Source organism: Microcebus murinus, chromosome 17, assembly GCF_040939455.1.
Source record: "Microcebus murinus isolate Inina chromosome 17, M.murinus_Inina_mat1.0, whole genome shotgun sequence".
Classification (NCBI taxonomy): domain Eukaryota; kingdom Metazoa; phylum Chordata; class Mammalia; order Primates; family Cheirogaleidae; genus Microcebus; species Microcebus murinus.
The window spans coordinates 7,005,121-7,024,950 of NC_134120.1; the positions used below are offsets into that span (position 1 = coordinate 7,005,121).

Here is a 19,830-nt window from a genome sequence, read left to right on the forward strand (position 1 = left end):
AACACTACCCATTTCAAAATAACTAAAAACTATTGGTAATAACATCCTCCCCCACAATTAACTCAGAGATAAAATAGTGATGCCAAATTACTTAAGACTTAGCTAAATTAAAAAAGAAATAAAAAATATGCTTGTAAATGGCGGTATATATGATAGGCAATAAGACTTCCATACATCTGATAACGGTTTTTAGTATTTTTCTCATATTGTGAGAAAAACTGCTCCACAATTTACACAGTATTTTAACTAAAGTCATCGAGGGTTGTTTAAAGTGAGGGGAAGGAGTGGTCAAATCCAGTACATTTAACAGTGACTATGTAAAAGAAAAATATAAATCTAACTTGAAAACAATGATTCCTTTCTAGTCAAATCAATTTAAAACTCAATGTTGTAAGAGAAATCAGTCCATTTATGAAAATTAGTTGTACAATCAAGTTCACCCAAGGAAATGTTGATTAAGCTAAAGAAAACACAGATAAAACATTTTATCAAAGGAAAGTATAAAGAATAAAGAAGACAAAAAAATGCTATCACAGGAAACTATGATCATCTAATATTTCTTTAATAATAGTTCTAGTTCCATAGGTCTTTATATGTTATGCCAATTTATACCCAGGTTTAATGACAGAAAAGGCAACAATTTCTAAATCGGTGGTATACATTTCTTTACAATTTTAAAATGTAAGGCCATTTATTAAAATAGACAAACCAAAAGATGAAAATGAAGGCAACAGAAAAATTCAACTTTTCACAATCAAAAATATGAGCACAACCTTAGAAATAATTTAGAAAAGAGCATTGTAAAAGATATGTTGCAGATCTACATTTTATTACCCAAGATTATGTCAATTCATAGTTCTAAATAAATCTTTTTAAAGTAGGAATTTTAAAAAATCATTTTCGGTGTAAATTATTTTATCACATAGGTATGTTTATTCAACACTATCTTTTGAAAATGGGCCATTTAGAAAGACATAGCAATTTCACTCTAAGTTTCATTCAACTTTACTTAGGGTTTAATACACATGAAATGTGCTTTTAATGCATAAAAATCACAGTGGATAGCAGCAAAGGATTGGGGGGGTTAAGGAGAATTTGATAATTCACATTGTGATTCTGCACATTGATGAAAGATAACTCACACTTCTAAAACCTCAAGACTTCCCTTTTTAAAGAACCAAAATAAACCCAAGACACCTTGCAGACACTTCCCGACCCCAAAACAAATTAATGATTCTTTTACACATAAAACTGAAACAGTTATGGCAGCAAAAGATTTTGATGGCAATGAAAGTTTGTAAACTGTATTTCAATCTCTTTTTCTTATTCCCAAAGTGCAAGATGCAGGGTTCTCAATCTTTCAGTAGTGCTTCTCCTGTAAATAATCCTTCATTTTGTTTGGCAAAGGCAGTTTCTGAATTAAGTCTATTCTGGTATACTGACGTATAACAAAACGACACAGGTACTGCAAAGAACGCACCTGCATGAACCGGGACACTGGGTTGGTCAGTCTGACAGGGTAAGTTGCAGATCCAGGCAACCGAGACCTTGAATAACAAAAAGCTCCATTTTCAGAGTCCCTGATTGAATGTTCAATTAGGTCAACTATGGATGTATGTCCTTCCACATCTGGTTGTTCATAAAAGCTAAACCTACCATTTGAGTGCTCGATTCTAGTGTGAAGTGTTTTACCATGGGAGCGAAAGCTCAAGCTTAAAAGATAACGGTCATCAGAACTGTCCCGAACAAGGAAAGAACCATCTGGTACATTTGCTAGCTTCCCCTCAGCCTCCCAGCGTGTGATTGGTCCCCAGTACCATCCTTGTTTTGCAAGTTTTTTCAGCTCCTCTGTAAGGCTTGTCACAACCATGGGACCACTACTTTGCACTGAGTCATAAACTCTTGCAACCCCAGGAGCAGAGTTAGGATCAAAATTCAAATGACAGCGCATACTTTCAGCCACGTGGACATCTGTGCCAGTGAGCCCACCAAAGTTCCTTTGGATCTGATTATTCTGCATTGGAGGTAGCAACGGCGAGAGTGGAGGAGCATCATCGTGACCTGCTCTGGGGCTCTGCAACATGACTCCTGTTGTGGCAATCAACAAGCCATTCACGGGCTGCTCCACAAAGATCTCCGGGGCCACGACTAGGTCCTGGTCTACCTGATTCTCATCTTCAGGGAAAGGGCGCCCTCCCACTTGAGGAGGAACCGCAGAGACTTCCATGGGAGAAGAACTGTCCAGACAATAGCTACGCGATCCTTCCAGAGGATACATCCCCTCATCTAAAGGCACGGTATACTGAATGTAGTCCTGAGGCATAAGTCCAATAACTACAGGCACATGTTCATCCAGGTGGAGATGCAAGTCTCCGTTCTGAGAAGCTGAACTCTTCAGTGAATTAGCCTGCTCCTGGCACGCCGTCTCAGACTGAAGGTCGTGAAAATCTTTGCGAACACCGTTCAGTGCAGGACTCGGACTAGAAGAGTGAACCAAGGCTTTGACTCTCACCTCCATTTTGATGCACGTCTCCTCAGAGTTTGTGGGCCGAAGAGGCCAAGGTGTGGGACTATAGTGATGACTGCGGAGGGAAGTGGACCTTATGGGCCTCTGAGCTCTCACATCTTTAAAGACTATCGGTGCTGAGGACGAGGAGAAGGTATCCTCATCGGCAGAGCTCCCAGAGGGCGTGCTGGCCTTACCTTTCGGCTTCTGTTTTGCAGAAAGCCTCCTTTTTAATGTACCCATTAGGCTTTCACTTTTGGATCTGGTTTTGCCACCTTTTTCATCTTCACTGTTGATATCACAGCTGGCCATATCTTTACCGTAGCAGCTACCAAATAAGGAATCATCTTTTCCAAAGTCACTGGCTAGTGATGGTTGTTGTACTACCATGAAATCAGTTTCTTCTTTACTTTTATTCAAGTTAAAAGATTTCCGGAAGGTTTTAAGACTAATTTTCTTCATTATGACTAGTTACCTAATCCAAGGGGATCAACCTCTCTCTGGAATATTATCCCCAAACATCTGGAGAGGCTGCAATGCTGCATCTATGTATTTTTCCAGCTTCATTTAACTTTTGGAGCCATTTTCTAAAAAGAAAAAAAAAAGTCATATTAAAAAATATTTCCAGAAAAGTTTTATTTTACTCCATTTTAATCCTTTAGCTTCTGAACAAGAATGCCTGAGACTTTTCTTAAGCATGTCAGCTCTGTTAGGACAAGGATTTCTTTCTATTTCACCCAGCAGAGTAGATTGTTGCCTACTACACAATGAGCATTTGGCAAATATTTGATAATGCTAAAAGAACAAGCCCTAGTCTACCTTCCTTTCTTTTTAGGTAGAATCTTTAATATATGTTCATGTCCTCCCAACTGCACTTTACACAAACCCACACACCCCTTCAGCACTCATTGCAACTGCTCCCCGCCCTGCCCTTCCAGTCTGTGTCCCAGCAAAACCCCCAATAAAGGTGGCACTCCATGGAAATGGGAGAATAACAACTCTAGTCAATTCCTTGATTGCTTATAAATATTTTAAGATACTTAAACATCTGTAAAAATAAATAATAAGAATACCATCACCTGTGATAAAGTGTCTAGAAACGTGTAGGTGAGTTCTTTGAGAATAGGGCTCATTCACCTTCACATTCCCAGTACTGAGCACACAGCATGGAGAAGACAAATGCTTGCAGGATGAAAGATTATAAAGCATAGTTCCAGAGCCTTTTTTTTTCAGTCAGAGTCTCACTCTGTTGCCCGGACTAGAGTGCCATGGCATCAACCTAGCTCACAGCAACCTCAAACTCCTGGGCTCAAGCGATCCGCCCGCCTCGGCCTCCCAAATTGCTAGGATTACAGGCATAAGCCACTACGCCTGGCCCAGAATTATTATTTTTTACTCCTCTTTTTTATTGTTTCCCATAGCAAATTTTTACTTCTGTATCCAGAAATGTATTTTCTAAACTTTTTTGTTACATTGTTCCATCATCAGAATGATAGGATTTCAATTCTCTAAAGACTTTCTTCTGAAAGTCATTTCATATGAAAAAAATCTCAGTTCCTTAAGTCACATTAAATGATCACCGTAATACTGCTTTACAAAGACATTCTGTTTAAACTCTGCATAATGTTTTATTTCCTCTATGGCCATGCCTTTTCTGCAACCATAAGATTATAATGCCATAACAAGATGATTAGATTGGACTAATAAACACTAATATAACCAAGAGCAAGATTCTGACCTCCTGACCCAGCAGTTTAGCACCACTCAGTTTCCTGATGAAAGACTACAGCTCCAACTCTGATCATGTTCATTAATTCACTCTGAATTTATTAAGTCCCTACTATGTGACCAGCCCTATATGATGATATGCAGATTAAAAAATTACTTATGGTTTCCTAATCCAGTAGGAGAGACAGAAATATGAATGGATAAATTGTAATATGAGAAGAGAGAAAAATTCGACAAATGCCTACATTTAGTTATAGACAGGATTTGGTTGGTGGGTAGATGGAATCTGCGTGAGATCATTCTTACTAAAAACCACTCAGACGACCTAGCAGAGGATCAACAATATCATGTCCATAAAAGAAACAGTTTTTAAAAGTCTACTGTCATGTACTGTTTTTGAACAAGTTGTAAAAAATAAAATACTTAAAATATTTGCAACTTATGAACTCACTAAATACCATGTTTTCTACTCAAGCATAGTATGTGTAACTGCCTCGATAGCAGAGTTGGTACTGATTCCAAGGTTTTAGGTATTCACATTTAAATTAACCCCACTAAATTTGGGGTTCTAATGGTTCTGCTTCCACTATCACATCCATACCACAAAAAACAAGAGACTGGCAGCCACAGTAAAAGTATTTGGCAATTACCTACTTGAAAATTATTCCTATTTCAATTACTAATCCATATTTGCAAATTATTCATCAATACTAATATTAAAGAAATAAAACTCAATCATAGATATTAGAAATTATAAAAAGTTCTATTAGGCCATATGGTCTTTTATCTCTCCCCTTCATTTTCTAGGCAAAGATTACTCTGAAATTTTTAAGAGTATCTGTTTTTCTGTTTGCACATTCAAAAATATATGCCATCTTTTTATAGGATTACCATCTGTCTCATGCCTAAGTAAATGTTCTGAATTAGTTTTACTGCTTTTTAATTGTAAAATTTTAAGTTTACACATACAAATGAAAGTGTGTATAAAGTTTCAAGGGAAAAAGTTTTAGACATTTAAAGAATACTTTATCCATATGGGCAGAAAATAACATCTTCAAATAAATTTAGCCTTTTTTTTAAGTAAGGACTTGAGATAGTCATGCCTGTCAGTCGTTAACACCACCAAATGAAAAACTAAAAAGACCAAACAACTACTTAATCTTCAACAAAGAAATTGCTTTATTATCCCCATTTTACAAATGAAGAAATTGAGTCTCAGAGAATAAGAATTTCCCCAGGATGTTAAATAATTTGCTACTAGGAAACAGCAGAACCAGAATTTGAACTCTATTTTCCCAAACAATAAAAATCAATGAAAGAAGTGCCATCACTTTACATTGGAGAAGACAGCTGGACTCTCATGTCTGTTTTGCATTTGAATCTGTTACAATACAGTAGCCCCCACCTCTTATCCACAGGGGATACATTCCAAGAACCCCAGTGGATTCCTGGAACACAGACAGCACTGAACCCCTAGGTATAATATATACCATGTTTTTTCCTATACATACATACCTATGGAAATTTAATTTATAAATTAGGCACAGCAAGAGATCAACGATAACTAATAATAAAATGGAACAATTATTATAATATGCTGTAATAAAAGTTATACAAATATGGTATGCCTCTCTCTCTCTCAAAATATCTGGGAGGTCAAGACCAGTCTGGGCAACATAACGAGACCCATCTCAAAAAATCAAAAGTTAAATTGTACTGTGAAATCGGAAACTATATCAACAATTATTTTTTACTCCATAACACTGGAATCCATTGGTCTATCTTGTATTTTGAATGAATCTTTTATGCATGCATGATTTTTTAACCTCATGTATTCATTATGTCATTATATAACATCAAAAAATCATGTTTGTGAATATCACTACTGATCTCATTAGAAAAGTATATTAAGGACTGAAAAGCAGTTAAACCAATAATGGTAGATACAAGTTTTCCACAATTGCAATTTTTGCTTGAAACTTTGAATTTTATCATTGGCGACAATATTGTGAATTGTTTCAGTTGAAGTGGCAGGCTCATTTTGATCACTTATGAGGAAATATCTACTAAACCAAAGATGAATAACCAGAGTGTATATCTGTTAATTATTCTTTTAAGTAAAAGTGGTATTTCACAAAGAAAAGTAGCTAGATAGCTAGTGCAGCCAGCAATTCAAACAGCCACAAGCGCTTCCTCTGGAGACATCCTTCCTTCTTCAGTAAGTACTGCAAAGTGCTCTTTAAGTATTTCCATTTCACGATAAGGGTTTTAAAAAGATGTAGACTCAGGGTAAAGATTTAATAAAAGTAATAATTTTTACAACTTCAACAATGGCATTCTTAAAGCTCAACTGGAATTTTCTTTCTTAGCAAAGTGCTTGACAGCAAAGAACATACGACTACTATTATAATAACACTGCTAGTACCGTTTGGTGCCACTGCTTGACTCATGGTAAGGCATCAATTTTATCTGCCATTGCACTTTTTGCACTATCAGTGAAAACAGCAAATAATGCTTCAGCATTATTACAAAAGAGGATCCAGACTACATTTTGATAACTGAAGGCTTAAATTATCCATGAAGATAGTTTAAAAAAACAAAAAGGAAGACTTTAAGGTAAAGTGAAGCATCCACATAAAAAGTTAATAAGGAGTTTACACTGCTGCAAATCTCTCTGCACCACAGTTGCACTGTCAATTTCTGAGCATGCCATAGTTCATGCCCTTCCATTTCAGTTCCTTAGATAGATTCTACTCCACTGCTCCTGAATCTGTGAGTACACATTCCCTTGGTATAAAAGGAAAATAAGAAACAGATACTAAAACTTTCAAAAAAGGGAGAATAGAAAAAATAAGGGAAGGAACAGACCATATAATAGAGACAAAAAGAATGGCAACAGCAAATATAACTGGGATAAGCTCAATTATTAGAAGGAAAAGATTTTAAGGACTGGTTAAAAAAAAACAAAAAACAAAACTCAATCATATGTTATATGGAAAGAACACAGTAAAACAAATTATCTCAGAAAGTCTCAAAATACCATATGATGTCTTTTAGCCAACTATTCCCAACTATTCTGTTCTTCACCACTGTCTGTGATGTTCCTATTCCATCAGCTAGTGGTATTCAGTGTCTTCTACTTGAGATAAGGAATGTTGTCAGTATTGGTCACTGTTATGTTTCCAGCACCTAAAACAGTTCCTGGGCATGGATCATGCCTGGATCTAAACTCTTTTGAATTTAAACTCATTATGTGATTTAAAATGTAAACAAATAAGCATATTTAAAAAAATTATTTCTATAAAAATACAGCTACTAGATCTGTAAATACTTAATAAATGAAGATAGCTAAAAAAAATTGCCTGTGGAATTAGGTATAGGCAAAACCACTAAAAGATTCAGGAAACATTATTTTTAAAAATTAAGACTTTATACAAAGATTGCTTAGCAAATGCAATTAAATTTCTAATTCTACTTAAAGGAGGTACTAAACTGGAAATCCTAGATGATGTGTTATGTAAGGACATAGATTATATAATTCAGACTGATACTAAGTTAAATCAACTGATATTTAAACAAAAGACACTGGTCCTCCATTTAGAAATTAATGAAAGAATGTATTTCTTTAAAATAAAATGTTTACGGCCAGGCGCGGTGGCTCACGCCTGTAATCCTAGCTCTCTGGGAGGCCGAGGCGGGCGGATTGCTCGAGGTCAGGAGTTCGAAACCAGCCTGAGCAAGAGTGAGACCCCGTCTCTATAAAAAAATAAAATAAAATAAAATGTTTAAAGTACATGAATCCCCAGTATACTGAAGTTTTTCAATTAACCAACAAATACCAATCCTGAATGATTTTGGGGGAAAAAATCCTCTAACAGAAAAGAATGGAAAAAGGTATAGGCTAGCAACAAGGAAGCTAAAGTAACAATAATATGAAACAGAATTACATTCAAAGAAAACTGGTCAAACTTACAAGGGGCACATTATAAAAGATATAATCCACAATGAAGATAAACATCTTCCAAAAATCTTCGCACATAAAATGGACCAGCATCAAAACGTCTCTCCTGGGCAGGTATATACATACATAGTGAGTGAGATGTGCACCATCTGGGGGATGGTCATGATGGAGACTCAGACTTTTGGGGGTGGGGGGGAAATGGGCATTTATTGAAACCTTAAAATCTGTACCCCCATAATATACCAAAATAAAAAAAAATAATTAAAAAAAAAAAAAAAAAGTCTCTCCTGGTCCAAGAAAATGAAGTAAACAAAAATGAAGAATATAGCAGATTTAATTTACATAATTATTTTATTTATTAGATATATGATATTCTGTATCCTAAACACTGAAAACACATCTCCTTTTCAAGAACTTATGGAATAGTTAATAAATAGGACAATAAATTAGGCGTAATGAAAACCTTAGTGAATTTTAAAAATCAGAAAGACCTCATTAATCGACCACAAAGCAATAAAACTAAATAGAAAAAGCAAAAGAAAATTAAATGAATTAAACTAAAATCACCAAACACTAAATAATGAGACAAAGAGAAAAATCTCAAAGTGAACAAAAATGATATATTAATACTAACATAAGAAAAATACTATATATCAAAATCTGTGCAATTCTGCAATATCCTAAAACTGGGCTCACAGAAAAATTCAAAGCTTTAAACATGCACAAAACTAAATAGTAAGAAAAAGCAAAAGCAAAAGAAATAAAGATAGAAGCACAAATTAATAAATTAGAAAATGAAAAGTAGTAGCATTAAACATTATAAGAGTTGACTTTTTGATTAAACAACAGAAAACTCAACTGGTAAACAACTAGCTGACATAATTAAGGAAAAAAGGGAAATATGTTTATCCAAAATTAGAAATACAGCAATAACCACAGATTCATAAGAAATCAAAATATATAAAAGTACTTCTAAAATTCTACAAAAATTAATTTTAAACTCAGATGGAATAGATAATTTTCCAGCAAAATATATATTACCAAAATTTGTATCAAGAAAAGCAGGAATCCAAAAGAGACTAACCACTGTCAAAGAAATTGAGAAAGCAATCAAGGAGCCACTACACTACTGCCCTTTTCCCTTGGGAAGAAACAAACAAGTTAATAAAGACCTAACAATACTCACTATACCTCTTCAGAGCACAAGAGAAAAACGAAAGCTCCCAAATTTATTCATTTTTTTGAGATAGAGTCTTCTCACTCTGTTCCCTGGGCTAGAGTGTCATGGCATCAGCCTAGCTCACAGCAAACTCAAACTCCTGGACTCAAGTGATCCTCCTGCCTCAGCCTCCCCAGTAGCTGGGACTACAGGTACACGCCAGCATGCTTGGCTAATTTTTTCTATTTTTTTAGTAGAGACAGGGTCTCGCTCTTGCTCAGGTTGGTTTCAAATTCTTGACCTTAAGCCATCCTCCTGCCTTGGCCTCCCAGAGTGCCAGGATTACACGTGTGAACAACCACACCTGGCCCCAAATTTATTTCTGAAGTAAAAAGAATATTGACACCAAAATTTGACATAGCACATTGGAAAAAAAAGAAAAAACGAATCAAACTAATCTCACTTACGAACACTGACATACAAATCTTAAATATCAGCAAACATTGGGAGTAATGGGAAAACAATACAACTAGATAAGGTCTCCCAGGATTTCCTGCTAATATGGCTCTACTTTGGAAATTTATTAATATAAATTACCAAAGATCAAAGGGGTAAAATCATATGATCATAGCTATAAGTCACAAAAAAGATCTGAAAAAATTTAAACACCAATTCCTTAACTATGACCCCCCAAAATCCTTTGTAAAATAGGAATAGATGGACATTGAACATGATACAGACCTAACAAAATCAGAGCTACAATGAATACTGAAGAAATGCTGAAAGCCAGCCACAAAGATATTAATTATCAATACTATTAATGAGCATTATTTTCAACATATTAGCCAACAAATTAGACAAAAGCAAAAATAAGTATAAATACTGGAAAAGAGGAGACAAAATTGACACTATTTACAGATAACATAATTGAATATCTGGAAATACAATAGACACAGCAGAACAACTACAGCCCAGTCACTTAACAATAGGGATGTGTTCTGAGAAATGCCTTGTCAGACGATTTTGTCACTGTATGTGCATCGCAGAGTGCACTTACACACCTTGATGGTGCAGCCTACTACACACCTAGGTTTTATGGTACAGCCTATTGCTCCTGAGCTACAAACCTGCACAGCATGTCACTGTACTGAATACTGTAAGCAACTGTAACACAATGGTAAGTATTTACATATCTAAACACAGAAAATGTGAAGTAAAATTACGCTATAATAATCTAATGTGATCACCATAATATATTCAGCTCATTATTGACCAAACTGTCATTATGCACGGCATGACTATATTGGGAGAAAAAAGTAACTTAGCCAAGTGTCCAATTATAAAATTTATATGTAAAAATCATTAGTAATTCTATTATTTTAAAAAGTTGATAAAATATACTAAAAGAATAGATTCTATTTATAACAGCTTCATAAAAGGTAAAATACCAAGAAATGTAAAGAACTACATCACTTTAAAACTCCTCAGATCATCATAATATATCTAAATATACAGACACATCTGTATTAAAACAATTCAATTCTGTCAAAATATTAACTCAAAATCCCAAGGAAACATCAATAACTTATTTGAGAAAATTGACAAAATGACAGTGGAGTTACCTTTGTTATATAAAGAATGAAGAGCCAGAAAAATTCTAAAGGACTAAAGGAAGGAAAATGAACTATACAAGATCTTAAAACATACTGCAACAGCTTAAAACTGAAGGGGGAAACAAAGAGAAGAAGAGTCAAGAAATAGACCAAGACACATAACAGAAAGAGTATGCCATTAAGAAGACACGCTAGCCAGGTGCGGTGGCTCATGCCTGTAATCCTAGCACTCTGGGAGGCCGAGGCAGGCGGATTGCTCGAGGTTAGGAGTTTAAAAACAGCCTGAGCAAGAGCGAGACTCCGTCTCTACTATAAACAGAAAGAAATTAATTGGCCAACTAATATATATAGAAAAATTAGCCAGGCATGGTGGTGCATGCTTGTAGTCCCAGCTACTCAGGAGGCTGAGGCAGCAGGACTGTTTGAGCCCAGGAGTTTGAGGTTGCTGTGAGCGAGGCTGACGCCATGGCACTCACTCTAGCCTGGGCAACAAAGCGAGACTCTGCCAACCCCCCCAAAAAGACATGTTAAACCATTAGGGAAAGGTGCATTATCAATGAATGATGATCAGTAGGTTGGATAAACATTTGGGCGTGGTGGGGAAAGAAGGCTCTTACTTTATTTCTTATGTCAAAAGAAATTCCAGAAAGATTAGTAAACATTTATCTTTTAAAAACATAAAAATTGAAGAAAAAACTTTTTTAAAAAGTCTTGCATTGCAGAAGGCCTTTTTATCATAACATAAAATCTTGAATCCATAAAGGAAAAGATGGATAAATCTGATAATGCAAAATGTATAAATTTCTGAATAACAAAAAATAATAGCATAAAGAAAACCAAAATTAAGCCAGAGAAAAACTGCAAACATATCTGACAAAGGACTAATTTTTGTAACATAGGCTGTATTGTTAGAAATCAACAAGAGAAAGGCAAACAATCCTACTATAAGCAAATGAGTTCACCCAAAAAGAATGACAAAAGGAAAGAAGAAAGGCAAGAAAGAAATCAAGCAATCAAGAGAGGAAGAAAACAAATTCAAGCTGCCAATCAACACCCTAAAATATTTTCAATTCACTAGTCACAAAGAAATTTAAAAATCTGGGGGTGATGGGAATTGTTCTGTATGTTGACTGTGGCAGTGTTTATAGGACTTAATGCACTTGAAAAAAGTCAACAAACTATATAACTAAAAAAGGTGATTTCACTGTATGTAAATTATATCACAATTTTTAAAATTAACTCATCAGGAAATTCAAACCAAAACAAGGTAACATTTTCACCTATGAGATTGAAAAAGTTCAATCAGTAACATTTAATGCTGGGAAGGGTATCCCAAACTGGGCACTCATTAACTAATGACTGAAGTATAAATTGGTGCAACCTTGTAAAGGTTTATTTGAAAACCTTTGTCAAAATTTTAAATTCACATATGCATATGCTTTAACCAAGTAATTATGCTGTTATTAGTAATGTGTCTTTTGGATATATACTCATGCCAAAAACGAAGACGTACAATGTTCCCTATAACATTAATTTTCTTAAAAAAAGTTAACATTACTCGATCATTGACCTAATATTGATAAATACAGGCTACATATTGGCCTAAGTATGTGCCGGGTCTTGGTTTCAGCTTTCTGAATATATTGTGTCTCATTAATTCTTATAATCTTCCCTGTAAGTCTGGTACTATGCATGCACCAGTATGACATCGTAGAGTCAGACTGCATAAATTCATGTACTATATCCTAGCTCCACCGTTTAACAATTATCTGATCTACAAATAACACAGGTTATATCACTCAGGTTAGTTATGAGGTTTAAATGTGTTAATACATGTGATATCCTTAAAACAATGCCTAGCACGTATTAGGATACACAGGTATTTGCAGTTAGCAGCAGTAGTGGTAGTAGTAGCAGTAATATTCCCAGATTATAGATAGGGAAGCTGAGGTACAGAGACATTAAGACACTTGCCTAAAATCATACAACTGATTCCAGATCCCACTTAATCACTACACAAGACTTTTAATGCACAATTCACTTGGTTAAAATATAGAATTAACCTAAATATCAGGAAACAACAATATTACACATCAAGAATCAGTGATCTAGGCCGGGCGCGGTGGCTCACGCCTGTAATCCTAGCACTCTGGGAGGCCGAGGCGGGCGGATTGCTCGAGGTCAGGAGTTCGAAACCAGCCTGAGCAAGAGTGAGATCCCGTCTCTACTATAAATAGAAAGAAATTAATTGGCCAACTAATATATATAGAAAAAAATTAGCCGGGCATGGTGGCGCATGCCTGTAGTCCCAGCTACTCAGGAGGCTGAGGCAGGAGGAGTGCCTGAGCCCAGGAGTTTGAGGTTGCTGTGAGCTAGGCTGATGCTACGGCACTCACTCTAGCCTGTGCAACAAAGCAAGACTCTGCCTCAAAAAAAAAAAAAAAAAAAAAAAAAAAAATCAGTGATCTAGTTTAATTAATTATAATCAATACAATGAAATCTTAGGCAGATAAAGAAAGCTGTCCAAGATACGTTACTGGAAAAAAGCAACCTATAACAAAATGCAAAGATAATCCCATTGATATGTATATTTATATGCCTAAAAGTGCGCAGTAAATGTCTCAAAAAACATACAAACAACAGTGACTGCACCTCTAGTGAATAGGAAAAGGGATCAGGAAGCCCAGTTGACTTATTATCTGCATTAGACCTTTTTATAAACATCGAGCAGGTTTCATGTTGCTACAGAACCATTCCTCTACCCTGTTACATGTTTAGGCAAAACCTCAGGTAAAATAAGGCAGTCTAGGTAAAAGAAACACATGTATTCGTTTCGGTCACTCGGTTATCATGAAAAGCAGGACTATGATACCCTCAGGGCCAAAAGTATAAACAGCTTTCCTTAATCAATCTCCTATAAGCCTGGCCAAACTGTTCCTCACTTTTAATCCCATGATGCAAATTATTCCCCTTCACGCCTTGCCTAATTCTACATACCTCACACTCAATTCAGTATTTTGCTTCCCTCTTCAACCACAACTCAGACTCTTCCAGTGGCTGTTATCTATGGCCCCAGGAATACACCTTATCCAGCAAATCCAGCTATTTGGGAGGCTGAGGCAGGAGGATCCCTGGAGCCCAGGAGTTCAAGTCCAGCTTGGGCAACATAGCAAGACCTCCCCATTTCTTAAAAAAAATAAATAAATAAATATATATATATACACACACACACACACACACACACACACACACACAACAATACTTAAGAGTAAACATGACAAAAGTTAACATGAAATAAAGACACTCTCACATAAAAAAAGATTGAGTATATTGGTAGCAGACCTATCTTAACAAAAAATATCAAAAATAAGTACTTCAAATTCAAAAAATTCATTATATCTGGTGATGATTGGAAATGATAAATATATAGGTTAATGTAAAATACTGTAAATATATTTATCATTTCTTCTCTTCTTCAAAGGGCATGAGACTGTATAAATCAATATAATATCCTTGTCATACGTTATAACAATGTTATAAGTCAATTATAACATTGTTATTGAGATTGTAACATGCAACATACATAGCTGCAACATATGTGAATAATGATTAAAAGGAATGGGAGGAAAAGACATTTGAAGACAAGTTTCTGTATTTCACCAGTACTGAGTCAGGATTATTTTGAAGTAAATTATGATAAGTAAAGATATGCACAGTGATCTGAGGTAGACCCACAAAAACATTACTCAGAAATTATTAAAAAATCAAAAAGCCAACAGAGGAATTAAACTGGTACACTAGAAAATATGCCCTTAACACAAAAGAATATAATAACAGAGGAGCAAATATGCAAAAAAAAAAAAAAATAAAATTTTAAAAAACAAAAGCAAAATGACAGATGTAAATCCAATGGTATCTGTAATTACGTTAAATGTGAATGGACTAGACCCATTACTCCAGGAGTCAGTAAACTGTAGTCTAGAGGCAAAATTCAATCTATCACCCTTTCTGTATAGTTCACAAGCTAAAGATGGTTTTGATATTATTTAATGTTTGACAAAGATTTTAAAAAGCTATTTTGTCACACATGAAAACTATATAAAATTCAAATTTTAGTGTCCACAGATAAGAATTGTATTGGAACAAAGCCACACTCATTTTATGTGTCTATTGCTGCTTCCTCACTACGATAAAATTGCATCATTAAGTTTGTACAGCAGGCAAAAATCTAACATATTTTACTATCTGACCTTTTATAGAAAAAGTGTGCTGACGCCTGCCCTACTCAGAAAGTAGACTGTCAGAATGAATTTTTTCAGAAAGAAACAAAGATATGTTGTCTACAATGATCAAAACTTTCAACAAGCTAAGAATAGAAGAAAACCTCCTCAAACTGATTAAGGGCAACTACGAAAAACTTACAGCTAACATCATACTTAATGGTGAGGGCCAAATGCTTAGTCCCAAAGACTGGGAACAAGACCAGGATGTCTGCTCTCACTACCTCTACTCAACATTGTACTGAAAGTTTGAGCCAGTGGAACAAGAAAAAAAATGCATACAAATCACAAAGAAAGAAATGAAACTGCTTCTATTCATAGCTGACACAATTTTATATGTAGAAAAACCTAAGGAATTCAAAAAAAACTTACAAGCCTAAAAAAGTCAAGCAACAAAACTACCAGCAAACAAACCAAAAATGAATTAAGAAAACAATTCCATGCACAAAGAATACATTACTCAGAAATATATTTAACAAACTAAGTACAAGATTTGTATTATCAGAACCACAAAATAGTGCTAAGAGAAAGTAAAGATGATAATTAGAGATTACATGTTTATGAATTGGAAGATTCATTGACAAGTCATTCCTGAAATGTATATGGAAATGCAATTTTGAAAAAGAACAAAATTAAACTACTCGATTTCACAAGTGTTTATAAAGCTTTAGTAATCAAGACAGTGTGCTACAGGCACAGAGACTGGCATATACATCAATGGAACAGAATAGAGAGTCTATTAGAGAAATAAACCTTTACATTTATTGCCAATTCATTTTCAAGAAAAGTGCCAAGACAAATTACTGCAGAAAGGACAGTCTTCTCAATAAATGGTTCTAGGACAGCTGGATAGCTAAAAACAAAAACTTTAACTTTAACCTCACACCATATATAAGAATTAAGTCACGGCTGGGTGTGGTGGCTGACGCCTGTAGTCCTAGCACTCTGGGAGGCCCAGGCGGGTGCATCGGTCAAGGTCAGGAGTTTGAAACCAGCCTGAGCAAGAGCAAGACCCCATCTCTACTAAAAATAGAAAGAAACTAATTGGCCAACTAAATATATATATATATATATATATATATATATATATATATATAAAAATTAGCCGGGCATGGTGGCGCATGCCTGTAGTCCCAGCTACTTGGGAGGCTGAGGCAGAAGGATTGCTTGAGCCCAGGAGTTTGAGGTTGCTGTGAGCTAGGCTGACGCCAAGGCACTCTAGCCCGGGCAACCTAAATGTAAGAGTTAAAAACATAAAACTTATAAGATAAAATCTTTGTGCCCAAATCTTTGGTTTGAGCAAAGAGTTCTTAGACACAATACCAAAAGTAATAATACATAAAAGAAAAACTCTGATAAGGTAGACTTCAATACAATTACAATTAAAAATGCTTGTGAGTCAAAACAAACCACTAAGAAAAATTAGTACTAAATTAGTACATAAATTAGTACATTGGCTTAGTAAATTATGCCACAGACTAGAATATCTGCATATCATAACTGACAAGGATTTGTACCAACTCTTACAACTGAATCAAATAACCCAATTTTAAAAATAAGGAGACTTGAACAGACCTTTTACCAAAGACATACAAATGGCTAATAAGCATGTGGAAAAGGTCCTTAATATTATTAATCATTCAAAATGTAAATTAAAACCACAAAAAATACCACTACATACCCAATAAAATGGCAATACCAAGACAAAGGCAACAATGCAGAAAAACTGGAAACCTCATACATATCTGGTAGGAATGGAAAGTGGATTGGCTTTTAAACAAAATTTTTCTTTTTTCCCTATTGTGGGAAAGCAATGATTAAAATGCATGGCTAAATATATATATTTAAAAAACCATTATGATAGGGCAGGTACACTGCAGACCCCTAGAAATCAGTCCATATCAATTCATATAGGTCATCTTGTTTCTGTCCCTTTCTTTTTTAACAGCTGTGTGGTACTTCCACTTCTACTTTTTATCCTTTCTGTAGTATCTGAGGAACTGAAGTTTCTCACTTTAGTCAAATTTATCAGTTTTCCTTTATTATTTGCCCCTTGTATTGTCTTAAGTAATTCTTCTGACACTGAAATCCTATGTTCTCCTGTATTTCCTACAAAAAAGTATTGAGGATTTGCTTTTCACGTTTAAATCCTTGATTCATCTAGTACTAATTTATGTGTGAGGCATGGATTAATTTACATTTTTCCACACAGATAACTGGTTCAACATTCACAGAAAAATATTTACCCTAAGAATCAAAGAAATATAAATTAAAATAGTAATGGTATTTTTTGTAAGTCAATCAACAAAGATTTTTCTAAGTAATGATATTCCCTGTTTGAAAGTATCTTAAAATAGTTGTCAAAATTAATTTGGCAATATTTGACTCTTAAAAATAATCATACTCTTTGACCTATTTTTATAAATAGCTATCTTTATAAATCTTAAGAAATATGACCGAGGCATAAAAACATTCCCTGCATTATTATTTATGATGAAAAATAAATTTCGATTTAAAAAATCAGAAACATGCTAATTTTCAACTGTATGAGAACAGTAAACAAAATCCTGGCACAGTTACACAATGGAACTTTAGAGAACCACTAAAATTGATATTTATACAGAGTTATAAATAACATGGGGGGAAAGTCCATACTGTTCATTTAAAGTGCAAAAACACAGGAAACAAAATTATATGTAAAGTGTGGTCTCAACTATATAGATAGAAATAGGGACGGAAACTAGACCAAAAGAAAGAAGTAGAGCAGAACTGTAACTGGATGGCAGAATTCTTTGCAAATATTATTTTCAATACTTTATTTTTAAAATATTCTATAATGAACATGGTACTATTTTCATAAAGTCTGTGAGTTTATGTTCTTTTTAAAAAAACGTTTAATTATTATGGGTACATAACAGTCACATGTATTAATAGGGTACACGTGATATTTTGATATAGGATGTGAATTGATCAGATCAGGGTAATTGGGGTATCTACCACCTCAGGCATTTATCATTTCTTTGTATTAGGAACATGCCAATCACACTCTTTTAGTTAAAGTATACTCTAATTTATTCTTGATTACAGTCACTTCATTGTGCTCAAACATTGTTCACTCTATCTATATTTTTGCACCCATCAACCATCCCCACTTTATCACCCCTCTGCACTACTCTTCCCAGCCTCTAGTAACCATCATCTACTCTGTCTCCATGAGATCAACTGTTTTTAATAGTTAGCTCCCACATTTGGGAAACTTCAAGACGTGCCTTTCTGTGCTTGGCTTATTTCACTTAACATAATGTCCTCTAGTTCCATCCGCGTTGTTGCAAATGGAAGGATTTCATTCTTTTTATGGCTATATAATATTCTATCATGTGTATAACAATTTCTTTATCCATTCATCTGTTTTATTCATTCTTAAATTACTTTTTAGAAAGGAATGGCTGAGTACATTCATCAATTTAAAGCAGAACGCAAGGACTTTTCTTGGTTTTCACTGACACCATGACTGTCAAACAAAAAAATAAATCAACAGATAAGACTACTGTTTTTTGTTTTTTTTTTCTTTTTTGCTTTGGTCTCCTCTCTCTCATCACCTGCCCCAAATAACATTTTGAAAATCTGACATAAAAATTTTTGTATAGATAGTCAAGAGACTAGCCTTAAATATTCAGTCTAAATGACACGGGTGATAAACCTATCAGCTTTTCAATGCCCCTTTTCTGCCTACTCAGCTTATATTCCACAATTAACCACTGCAATCATTCCCTTGCAATATACTTCAATTCCCTTCCTCTGCTCTTCCTCTGAAAACTCTATTGCCAAACCACAACATTGGTTAAACATAGCTATGTCTACATCACACCTACACCCATACAGTTGAACATGGCTGGAGAAAAACAGAACCACTCTGATAGGCTTGTTTCATGTTGTATTAATGACCATGAACCACCTCAGGTAGATCCTTAATGATGCCTGGAAATCAAACTACATTTCCCTGGTCCATTCCTCTCTCTTTCCTTGCCAACCCTCCTCCCCTCATCTTTCCTTTCACCTATAACACTTACTCCCCTGTTTCCAAACTTAGGGGATAGCCCAGTGTCCTATTTCAGTGAGAAAAGGAAGGACATCAGGAAACTTTAGACACCACCACGTGTACCAACTTACCAACATCTGTTTCCACATCCACTGTATCCTGTACCTTTCTAAAAGCACATCACCCTCGACTTGCACACTTCATCTCCTAACAATCTCCCCTCTCAATTGCTTCATTCCTAAAAATGTTATCTGTCATATATAAACAAACTTGTCTTGACTCCACATCCTCACCAGCTAGTCTTCTCTAATTCCCCTTGCAGCAAAACACCCCAGGAGAACTGTGTGTATCTACGCCTACGATTCCTCTCCCACTTTCTCTTATGCCCACACCAAAGCCTTCTCAACCACCATCACACAGAAGCTACTTTTTTCAAGGCCACCAATGGTGTCCACATTGCAAATGCAGCATCAATTCTCAGTCCTTATCTTAGAGGCTATAATTCACATAGCTGACCACTCCTTTCCCTTGATACAGTATTACT

The 19,830-nt window shown here is 35.1% G+C and overlaps 1 protein-coding gene across 1 annotated transcript in view; it reads right to left on the reverse strand.

The window, feature by feature from the left end:
* Window positions 1-541: 541 nt before the first annotated feature.
* SOCS6 (suppressor of cytokine signaling 6) overlaps window positions 542-19,830 on the reverse strand; it is a 32,595-nt gene continuing 13,306 nt past the window's right edge. The window contains exon 2 of the mRNA XM_012780001.3: window positions 542-3,093. Within this exon, the coding sequence (XP_012635455.1) occupies window positions 1,361-2,968 (1,608 nt within the window). The 5' untranslated portion in view covers window positions 2,969-3,093 and the 3' untranslated portion in view covers window positions 542-1,360. The remainder of the gene's footprint in view (window positions 3,094-19,830) is intronic.